Below are 12240 nucleotides of genomic sequence, written 5' to 3'. Positions count from 1 at the left end.
TTTGGACAGTTTTAGTACTGTTTCTAGCTAACCACTGTTGGGGGTCTTGACCAATCACCTGCTGATAACCAAAAAGATGCCTGTTCACTCTGGGTTTATAGGGCTTTTTGTAGACCTCATAAACGTGTGGAATCCTTTGGTAAGACTGTTTTTCCTTGCCTTTTCTTAACTGATTGGCAGGAGGTGCATCAGTAACCTGAACATCTCTTTTGACATATGTTTGGTTCAGCTGTTTTGTGACAGCTGTTTGAACTGGCACAAACAGTGGTTGTTTCTTGGTGAATTTGACAGATGGTGATGATGCTGATGAACTCAAGGATGTTTTAGCAATGTACTAATTCTTCTTCACATCAAAGTTTTTGAGATACACACATGCTTGAGTTTTATGGTTTGTTTTACCATAAACACTGCAACTTTCAGCTGAAGTAATGACACTTGTTTTGTTTAAATCATAAGCTTTTAAGTGGAAGCAGTCTTTTGTTAGATGATTCCTTTTCTCACAAAATTCACAAAACAAGTTATCATTTTTTTCTTTCTTCTTTCTCTTTTCAGACTCTTTTGCAGCAGAGGTTTTAACCACTGCTGGGATGTCTTTGAGAGGTATGATTTTAGCTTTTGGAGCTTTAACACCATCAGTTGATGTAAAGTCCATTGGCTTGAAATTTTCAAGAATATCACACTCATCAGACCATTTTGGTTTAAACTGATGATTCTCAATCTCCTCAAAAACAGAGGGGCCCAAAGGTCTATCAAGTATGATTTTGTTACCAAGTTTGTCAGTGATCTTCACTTCTTGGCCATTCTTGTTTGTGGGAATGAACTCAGCAGTCCCATCAGGGGTTGAGACAGATTTTCCAAAAACAATGTTTTCATCATCATGTTTTCTATAGCCAACCCCAAATTTCACATTGCTTTTTATCTGTTTCTCAAGCATAACCTCATACCCTTTGCATGATTCCACCCATCTCTCACATGTGATCTGGGTGGATTCTAACTCCTTTTTGCAACCTTGGTATTTTTCTACCAAGGTTTGGAGTTGGGTTTTGGTTATGCTTTGCTCTTCTTTCATGTTGCTAATCTCTTTCTCTTTTTCAGCCAATTTGTTTTTAAGTTCTTTTAGAGATCTTTCAAATTTGACTTCATCAGATAAGATTTTATCACGAAGATTTTCATTCACCTCTTTGATGTTAGCAAAAACAATAATGCAATTGTCAGAACATAGTTTTTCAAGAACTTGAGGTGATACCTTGGCAGCAGCCATCATTGCACAATCACATTGAGGATTTTCCTCATCTTCGGCTCTCTCTTCTTTCTCACCTGCCTTTTCTTCTTCTGACCATGGATCTGTCAGTGGTTCAATCAGGGTGCCTGAACTTTCTCCCAACAGTACTTCATTAGCCACAGCAGTAACCACTGCTTCAATCACCACATCCACTGTTTCAGAAACCAGCTGTTCCTCTTCAGATTCAACACCCTCCTGTATTGACTCTAATGCCATCAAACAAAATTCATCATGAGAAGAAACATTGGAAGCATAGAGTGCAAAATTTTCATCACTAAGGTCTTCAGGCATACTGCTCCAGTCAACAAACCCTTGAGTGAAAAAGCTTTGTTGATCTGGTTGTACTGCTGCTGGAGCAGTGGTTTGAGGTGCAGGTTGCACTTGTGCCTAAGGGACAGGGGTTTGAACATATTGGATCTGTGGAGCAGCTGTTTGGACATAATGTACTGGCACAGGGGCAACAGCATAGTGAGCAGTGTTCACTTGAGCTGCTGGGGCATATTGGGCATAGTGCACAGTGTTTTGATTTTGAGGTCTAGGGTTTGAACTAGGATGAGTGATTATGGGGCCAGCAGTTTGACTCCTACATTCCCTAGCAAAGTGTCCTAACCTATTACACTTGTAGCACTTGATTTTCGATTTATCCAACCCAACCCTTAGATTCCCATGCAACCCTGGGAATTTTCGCCCTGTTCTTTTATAAAATTTGCTAGTTCTAACACTTAGAAAAGCCAGTTGATGCAGGATGTCCATTTCCTCTAAATCAGTGGGGTCAAAATGCTGTAGATCATTGAGTTCAAAGCTTAGATTGTCTGACATCTGGTTTTCGTTTGCAGTGAATGCATAACTTGTAGAGTTAGGATCAGGGTTGTTAAAATTTGCACCAGCAGTTATGTCAATGAAGTGATCATAACCCTGATCCTTACCACTACTCCCAGATTCTTCTTAACCTAAAAGAGCAATGTTACCGAATGTATAATCATCAACGGTTTTTCCTGAGTCTTGTAACTTCCTTTTCTGGTTCAACTCCCTTTCCTAGGTCAGGAGTCGACCATGGAGTTGGGTCAAGGTCAGATCCTTGAACTCAGGTGAATTTCGGGTGACAAAAGCTATGGTGTCCCATTTTTCTGGCAGTGACCTGAGGAACATGCTATTTTGAGTTGAGTTTGTAAAAGTGGTTTTAACAAGCCTCAGTTCACTGATGAGACAACTGAAACGCTCAAATTGTTGCGTCAGTGATTCACCTTTAACATGACAAAATGTTTCATACTGTTGGTTCAGTATTTCCCTATTGTTTTCTATGACTTCTTCGGTACCCCCAAACTGTTCCTTAAGCGCGTCCCACAATTCTTTGGCACTGTTACAATGTAACAGCCCAGCATATATTTCATTGGGCAGCGTTGATGCTATGATGCTAAATGCTTTAGCATCTAGCTCAATCCTTTGAAAATCGGTTTTGGTATAATTTTCAATAGGTTTTGGAACGGATGCTTTAGCATCTTCAGCGCTTGGCACTGTAGGAACATGGGGACCAAAGACTACAGACCTCCAACAACCTGTGCTTTGTTGAGCGAGGATGTGACCCATCCTCCTCTGCCAGATGTTGTACTCATTTCTTTTTAGCATAGGTGGTTTAAAAAGCGAGCCGATGTTGTTTTTATCATCCTGAGATTGTGACGTCATTCTTGTTGTTTTACAAATACTGAGAAATCAACTTTAATGGTGATTAATCCTTACTCTGTTTTTCAACGACGAACAAACGATCAGTATCAACTATTATGAGCTGAACTCTTTACGTCAAAATGATTGTTAAATCAAATTTGACTGTCCTAGCTCTGATACCAATTGTTGGATCTGAGTTTGATTTTGATTGTATTTTGTGTTTGAAAATGAGATATAAGTGGATGAGTGTGCAGCAGAATTAAGATGAAAACAAACTTTGCATACAATCAAACGAGAGTAATACTTTGATCAAACATCTTTACACAATGAACCGAAAGATTGAATTTATTTCAACAACGATTACAATGATTGATGAATGAATGCAAACTCCCCCTCAGCCAGAGCTCAGTTGTTTGTTCGTGCAAAGAAGACGAATGATGCAAAAGAGCTAATAGAACAGTACAAAGTACTGAACTATTTATAGGCACTTGCAAACTACTGAGCATCTTAGCTGACGTCACCATGAAAGTGACATCTAACCTCCTAACAAACTCTAACCTCCGATCTATACAGACACTGCTTGTGTTAACTACTGCTAATACATTCTATTACAAAACAGACTTTAGAACAGCTGCTGCAACCTTCTACTGCTGTGAACCCAGCAGCACTTGTCCGGATCAGCAGTGCTTGACTCAAAGCAGTAGATTGAATCAGCAGGACTTTAGTCTTCCATCAGATCTTTTACTTGAGCAGCAGTTGTAGGTCAGCACTTTGCAAGATCAGCAGATAGGAGGTCATCAGTTGTTGTAATCACTTTCAAGGGGAGAGACTTGTATGTAAACATCTGCTTATTCTGGATCCACTGCTCTGATCCAGTTTTGGCTTTAATTATTTGTTCCTCTGATAGGGTTCAATCCCAACAACTCTCGCACAAGTCAAACATTTGCCGACGTAAGTTGCAATGTGGGCCTTCATACTAGGCCACCAATACGTAGTTCTACGATCGTGGTACATTTTATCCGAACCTGGATGTACCGAGTAGCGAGACTTATGTGCTTTGTCCATTACAAGCTCGCGTATCTTACCATAAAGTGGGACCCAAATACGCCCCGTTACATAATAGGCGCCGTCTTCCTTCTGTTCTAATCGTTGCCTTGAGCCGCGTAGGGCTTCTGCCCTGACGTTTTCTGGTTTCAATGCTTCCACCTGAGCATCTCGTATCCGTGCAGGAAGACTAGACTGAATAGTGAGTTGCAATGCTCGTACGCGTCTAGGCGTAGTGTCTTTCTGACTGAGGGCGTCAGCCACCACATTGGCTTTGCCCGGATGGTACTTGATGGAACATTCGTAATCGTTTAAAAGTTTGACCCATCGTCGTTGACGCATGTTCAATTCCTTCTGCTTGAAGATATGCTCGAGACTCCTGTGATCGGTGTAGATGGTGCACTTGGTACCGTACAAGTAGTGTCGCCATATCTTAAGTGCAAAAACAACAGCTCCCAGCTCTAAATCATGTGTCGTGTAGTTCCGTTCGTGACCTTAAGTTGGCGCGAAGCGTAAGCAATAACTTTATCCCGTTGCATCAATACACAACCAAGCCCCTGTATCGATGCGTCACAAATAGACCACAAAATCGTCCGTGCCCTTTGGCAATGAAAGAATAGGTGCGCTGCATAGTCTATCCTTTAAGTGCTGAAAAGCTGTTTCCTGAGTATTACCCCAATGGTAGGTGACACCCTTCTGTGTCAGTAGTGTAAGTGGCTGAGCAATCTTTGAGAAGTCGTTGATGAACCGTCTGTAATAGCCCGCCAAACCCAAGAATTGGCGTATTTCCGTTGGTGTACGTGGTGCAGGCCAGTTCCTGATCGAATCTACCTTGGATGGATCAACATGAATCCCATCCTTGTTTACTACATGGCCTAGAAAGTGGACTTCACGAAGCCAGAAGTCGCATTTCGAAAACTTGGCGTATAACTGTTCTGTTCGAAGGAGCTTCAGAATAAGTTGCAAATGCTGCTCGTGTTCCTCCTGACTCTTGGAGTAGATCAGAATGTCGTCGATGAATACAATCACAAACTTATCTAGGTAGGGTTTACACACCCTGTTCATAAGATCCATAAAGACTGCAGGCGCATTCGTTAGCCCGAATGGCATAACTAAAACTCGTAATGGCCGTAGCGAGTTCTGAATGCTGTTTTGGAGACGTCCTCATCCCGGACTCTCAGCTGATGGTAGCCTGACCTCAGATCTATCTTTGGGTAGTAGCTCGATCCTTGCAACTGATTGAATAAGTCATCAATACGTGGAAGAGGATAGCGATTCTTCACTGTCACCTTGTTGAGTTGACGGTAATCTATGCACATCCTGAAAGTTCCATCTTTCTTCTTTACAAACAATACTGGGGCTCCCCAGGGCGAAGAACTAGGACGAATAAAGCCCTTATCCAAGAGCTCTTGTAGTTGCTTAGACAGTTCTTCCAGTTCTGTTGGAGCTAAGCGGTATGGTGCATGAGCTATGGGTGCTGCTCCAGGAGCTAGCTCGATCTGGAATTCGACCTAGCGGTGAGGCGGTAGACCAGGTAAGTCTCCAGGAAACACTTGAGGAAAATCACGTACAACTGGGATATCTTCCAATCTCTTCTCTTTTGTTGATGCGTCAGTAACAAGTTCCAAAATGGCAGTGTGACCCTTTCGTAAAAACTTCTGGGCCTTCAGGAAGGAGATGATGCCAACCACTGCACCACTCTTGTCGCCTTGAACTTCAAGAGGTTCTTGACCAGAATGGGGAACACGAACTATCTTCTCTTTGCATAAGATCTCTGCTTGCTGTTGGGATAACCAATCCATCCCAATGACGATGTCGAAACTACCCAAAACTATAAGAATGAGATCGATCAAGAAAGTCTGACCGGCGAGGATAAGATTACAACCCTGAACTATGTGTGTGGCCTCTAGACTTTTACCGTTAGCTAACTCTACGACGTGTTTAGTGTTCAAAAGTGTGGGTGTGCGCTTGAGCATTTGACTAACTTTCAAAGACATATAACTGGTATCCGCACCCGAATCAAACAATACAGTAACATAAAAGTCGTCAAGAAGAAACTTACCCATAACCATGTTGGGATCATTCCTAGCATCACCCTGCCCCAGCACAAAAGCACGACCCCTAGAGCCGTGGTTCCCATCATTGTTATTTCCCCCGTTGTTGTTTCCATTGCCCTGATTATTGTTGTTGTTGTTGCCCTGGTTTCTGTTTAACTAGGGGCAGTGTCTCTTGAAGTGACCTTCAGCGCCACAATGAAAACATCCTTTGTTGCCCTGTTGCTGATTCTGCGGTGTTTGCTGCTGCTGCTGGTTCTGAGTCACAGGCTGTGGGCTCCTACAATCCTTGGCCCCATGACCCATCTTGAGACACCTCTGGCAACGACCCTTGTTGCACTGGCCACTGTGGTGTCTGTTACAGTTGTTGCACCTTGGGTGATTTCCTCGATACGCACCCCTTCCCTGATTGCCCAAAGATTGCTGACCAGGACTCTGATAGTTGTCAGTCTTTCGCTGCTGCACCTAAGACTGAACTGAAGCTGAACCCTTGCTGGAATCCCCCTCCCATTTCCTCTTGTTGTCACTGGGAGTAGCAGGAGTGGCAAAAGTGGTAGCGGTACTAGTAGCACTGATACGCTTAGGCAGCCTGTTCTGATCCACTGCCTGATCTGTGAGGCGATGAGCTAGGCGTTGAATATCCTGGATATTACTAAGGTTAGCCGATGTCACATGGCTCTGAATTTCTGGCGCTAGCCCCTTGAGATACAACTCAATGCGCTTGATTGGAGGGTCCACCATAGTTGGACACAAGATGGCCAGCTCGTTTGACCGTTTCGTATAAGCTTCAATTTCCGACCCTGTCATTTTCAGATGAAAAAGCTCCACTTCCAACTTGTGGATGTCGTCACGTGTGCAGTATTCTCGTTTGATGAGTTCCTTGAAATCATTCCAAGGGGTGGCATTAGCAGCTGCCAGCCCTAATATCTGAACTTGCGCATTCCACCAAGTCAGCGCAATGCCTTCTAGAGTACCAGTGGCATACTTCACCCTGCGAGCCTCAGGGCATTCGCACATCTCGAATACTGACTCGAGCTTTTCAAACCAATGGAGGAGTCCAACTGCTCCTTCAGTGCCACTGAACGTGCTTGGATGACAGTCATGAAATTCTTGAAAGTGCAAACAGGTTGCTGAGCGTGTTGACCTATTGTGTATAAGAATAGGACATGGTTAAACACAAGAGTTGGTTTTAGGAGTATAGGATCTAAGGGTCCTAAAGTGAGTTACGACTGCAGGATATACCTCCTGCTTGTGCAGCTGCAAGTGCCGCAGCAACTTGTTCTTAATGAGAGCCGTCAACTGGGCTTGTGTCATGTTAACGCGTCCAGCCATGATCTTCATAGCAAAGGTAACATAAGTAAGAGAGGTCCGCGAATAGTACGATGACAGGCGAGAGTGAGCACACAAGTATTCTCAAGCATTAGTGGTTATGTGTATCTAAGCATACCATGAGCAAAGTTCTATGTAATCTAGCAAGTAGGCAATAAAACATATACCATATCACCTAGAATGTTGAGTCTTGCACGTGGAGCGAAGCGTCGTTGTGGATCGTTGAGCACAGTTCTGGTTATAGTCTGGTTTTAATAAAAATGTTTTCCCATTATTAAAACCCAGTTCTCTATAAACCTGGCTCTGATACCAATCTGTCACACCCCCAAAATCCACGCGCGAAGTACCACCGCTTGGAGGCGTGACATGACCAGGATCAAGCCACCAATCATATTGAACATATAAGTAAATAGTAAAAGTCATTCATCAATACGAAAGGTGTTTTCAAAACTAAACATAGTCAAATGTGTAGCGGAAGCAATACTGTAAAAACCCAACATAAGTATTAAGTTGAAATGTCATAAAAGTGTTTATCATAACATCCACAATCTGTGCCCACAACGACCGCGCCTCCCGTGCAAGCTCCATGAGTACCTATGGTCCTGCAAGGCATGTAACAGAGAGTCAACAACTAGTTGAGCGAGTTCACAGTAAGTAAGTTCGTAATAATAGGTCCATTGCATCACCATGCATTATTAACTAAGTCAATTGTATGTTCATTTAGTGGGGGGCTTCCCATGAGTGTATGTACTAGACTGGGTGTAACCATAAGTGTTCTTCTAATCCCGAGAACAGTAGTACGTACAAGGTTTATGTAGGTTTTACGTAAGTGTCCTTCTCAACCCGAGGACAGTGGTACGCGGGGGTTTACGTAGGTTTTACGTAAGTGCCTGTCACAACCCGAGGCAGTAGTGAATATAAGTTTACGTAGGTTTTACGTAAGTGTCCTTTGCATCCTTAGGACAGTGATAAGTACAAGTATACGTAGGTTTTACGTATGGGTCCTTCGCATCCGAGGACGATGGTAGTTGGTCTAGTAACAGTGTAAGTACAAGTAATCGTTCAACCCCATTATTCAAACCCATTCCCTACCCCGGGAATCCCATGCCTTGGTAAGAGTGTGAACTCACCTTGGTTTGCTCGGCAGATTACACGAAAAGTTACTTGAACTAAGAGTGGTCAACCACGTCCTAACAGGGTTACCATATAAGTCAGGTCTCGGTTCAAGTAATGCACATAAGTTTCACACAAGTTAACATGTTACGAGCACGTATAGATCATGGCAACACTTTAACAGATAATTACATAACATAATCACTCTTGTACGATTCAAGGGATTGGGCTCGCACAAGTCTAACCGCCTTGTGTGATTCACCCTTAGAAGCCCAATAGTACCCGGCCCAAATTAAGCATAAACAGTCCAACATGTAACGGCCCAAACAAATAAACATCGGTCTTGTGCGACTGAAAGTGTCTTGTGCGACTGAAAGTGTCTTGTGCGACTGAGGACATCTTGTGCGTCTGGCACTTGTGCGATCCAGTTGGGTTGTGCGAGTGAATATTGGGCTTTCAGGCCCAACAGTCCAAATGTTTGTGTGTGGCCCAAGATCTTGTGCGATCGGCACCATCTTGTGCGATCCACCAGACCTTGTGCGATCATGCATAAATAAATAGTACTAGGTGCCTTATGTGATTGTACCCTGTCTTGTGCGATGCACTTGTGCGATCAGATCAGGTCTTGTGTGACCTGATCTTGTGCGACCGAGAGGGAGCTTGTGCGATCTGTTTTAATAGCCGGATATTATGCTATTCGGTTAGCATCATTCAACAGTTTCCTTCTTTACACTTTACCAATTATCAAATTTCCAACTATCCGTTTAATATACAATCGATCAAACTGAGCATATTCTAATAAATTCTCATGAACCTAGATAATCATAGTTTTGAGCAATAATCAAACATTCAATCCGGATCATTAGGCTAGCAACTTTTATATCAACATGCAATACTAATCATCCTACAACCACAGCCGATTATATATATATATCCGATTCTAAATCTAGATCATTAGTTGCATCATATGTTTTGACAACCCTATATCGATCAATAACATCATACATGTGAGCCGCCTATCATCTATTCATAACATAAATCAATCGTATCTCATCCGTAAAGCATCACGAAGGAACATATGAATCACAACATCATACAATTAATAATTAAAGTACTAACCGAATAGGAGGATCAAACAGAAAGGGTGATCCGAACCCAAGAAATCTTCGATGGGAAGTGAGGCGTGTGTGTGGCTGCCGTCGGGTTCGTGAGGGAGAGAGAGAAGAGTAGGGTTTGTAAACTTGTGTAATTAGGTAAAGTGTGGGATTTATACCCACACTCTAGGTGTTGTGCGATTGATGGAGTGGGCCGAACCCTCCTAATGGGCTCCCCTTTATGGGTTTCGAGTACAACAAGTGTAGTCCGAATAGACTTGTGCGATCGACCAAGCATTGTGTGATCGGTTTATATTTGTGTGATAATAGTACATATATACATTACACAAAACACATAACATTTCATTAATCAATCAGTTCACATAGTCACATAGTGTTCACATTCGTTACATCGAAGCACACAACAAGAGGTTTGAAATACGATTTGTCACATAAAATCTATTTATTTTTTTATTTTTTATTTATAAATATAAATTAAAAAAGTCAGAAAATGTCCGCTCCATTTTTTATGTATTAATAATATTACTAAATAATACTAGATAAATATCTGACTAATATTTAGAAACTCTTTAAAATATAAATTAAATAATGAAACAAATGATATAATAAGTATCTATTAAAATCTATAGCAATCTTGAAAACACACGAATATAATATCTGAAAATTAGTTAAATTAATATATCAAGATATGTAGCATAATCGAGAAAAACTGTTTAAAAATAACTACAAGTAATTTGATATATTTTGTGTAAAATCGTAGAAATGTATAATCTAATCTGATTTGTTTGTTACGATGCACATTTTGAGGCGATGTGCTTAAACCATAACGTTTCTATTTTATTTGTGTATCTATGTGCTTAGGAAACACTTTAGTTCTGATGATATACAGTCTTTTATTATTGTTGTTATTGGTTTTATATTATTTAACCCCATATATTTAAAATTACAAAAATTAAAACTAAGTTTTATACATTAAACACGCGTAATACACGGAGTTTTAACCTAATATCTTAATAATAATTTATTTGCACATTACCAACTATTATTTTACCTATTGAATTTTTAGTTATTTAAGATTTTGAACAACTTCTATCGTGCTAAATTATTTATCATTTCTTAAAAAATTATATATAATTATTTACTTATAAAAAAATAAATAGATTTGATGTTAATTAAGAGATATAATAAAAAGATGAAAATAAAAAAAAATGATTTTGTAAAATTGATTTAAACTTAAATAAAATTAGGTGTTAGTACCCAAAGGTGTTACATTGATAAAATTAAAAAAAAAATAGAAGGGTATTTTAGTCATTAAATTGATAATTTTGGTGTTAGTACCCAAAGGTGTTACAAAATTGAAACCATAAAACCTAAACCTGTTAAAAAAAGTTAGTACCCAAAGATGAAACTGGCTATAAACCACAGGGTTCATCTATGTAATTAACTTATTTTTAAATTTAGAACTTTAGATTCTTGTATTATGAATTTACATCGAGATAGTTGGTAAACGGTCAACAAGCTGCGCCGCTACCTCTTTTTTAATAGCAAAATTACGTCTTTTGAAAACTACGTCCATAGATCTCGGGTTATAACATTACTATACGACACTTTAAAATATTAAACCGATACGATTTAAAACCCACTTTTCAAAATAAATCTTACTTGTGGGATGTATTGGTTTGGTGGTTGTCATTCTAACCACAACCTTAAAATACACATATTGAGTTATTTCACAACAAAACCCTTCCTCCTCACACACACACACACAAACAAAAACAATGGCGTCCCCAATCTCCCGCCGACTTGCATCCAAGGTTCTGCACCCATCTTCCTACTCTGCACTCTTCTCACTCCACCACTTAAACCCTAATCACCCCCACCAATCCTTCACGCCCACTACCCCCAATTTCACCACTTTCAATCCCACATCATCAACCCGCAATTCAATCAAATCAAACACCATTTTCAACCATAGCCTCACACTCCAATCTTTAACCCCAAAATTCTTCTCAACCTCCACTCCTCAACCCGATCCAGACCAAACCCACAAGCCCAACAACAATCCAAACAAAACCCTTGAAGATTTCCAGCATCAAGAAATCACAGGACCCACAGTCGAACGAGATGATTCGGCGCTTGCGAATGAGACCCGCCAAGTGCTCGATGAAATGTCTAAGAGAGTTCTCATTGTTAGTAAGAGTTTGGCTTTGCTGGGTCTGTTTCAATTAGGTTTAGGGGCCTGGATTTCGTATGTGACGAAGGGTCATCCGATTCCGGAGGTGTCGGTTCAGAGTGTTTTGGCGTTTGGGTTGCCGTTTTCGCTGTCTTTGATGCTGCGGAGATCGCTGAAGCCGATCGGGTTTTTTAGGAAGATGGAGGAGCAGGGGAGGTTACAGATTTTGACTCTTGCAATGCAAGTTGCTAAGAGTGTTAACGTGTTTTTCGTTAGGTTGAATGTGGTTTCTTATTTGTGTATTGGTGGTGCTTCTCTTGGGTTGCTTGTTATTGCTTTGTATTGATGGTCTGTTATTTTGGAGACGTGGGTCTCAGCGGGCAGTCTCCGTCTTCTGGGATAGAGGAAAGGTTTAACTCATACCGTACCGATAGCTTACGATGGTGCGTTTTTGTGGGTACTTTTTGT

The 12240-nt window shown here is 41.0% G+C and overlaps 1 protein-coding gene across 1 annotated transcript; it reads left to right on the top strand.

Annotated features, from left to right (window-relative positions):
- The first annotated feature begins 11377 nt into the window (after nt 1-11377).
- Nucleotides 11378-12118, top strand: LOC110945120. The gene has a single exon (XM_022186756.1). It carries the CDS (start codon nt 11378-11380, stop codon nt 12116-12118), a length of 741 nt encoding a protein of 246 aa, XP_022042448.1.
- Nucleotides 12119-12240: the final 122 nt, after the last annotated feature.

The sequence above is a fragment of the Helianthus annuus genome, chromosome 11 (genome assembly GCF_002127325.2).
Source record: "Helianthus annuus cultivar XRQ/B chromosome 11, HanXRQr2.0-SUNRISE, whole genome shotgun sequence".
NCBI classification, from domain to species: domain Eukaryota; kingdom Viridiplantae; phylum Streptophyta; class Magnoliopsida; order Asterales; family Asteraceae; genus Helianthus; species Helianthus annuus.
The sequence above is the reverse complement of the archived record's forward strand: the minus strand, read 5'-3'. Positions and strand labels throughout refer to the sequence as shown.

Excerpts from the sequence above, each read along its gene's own strand:
- LOC110945120 (XM_022186756.1), top strand. The coding sequence starts at position 11,378 with ATGGCGTCCCCAATCTCCCGCCGACTTGCATCCAAGGTTCTGCACCCA.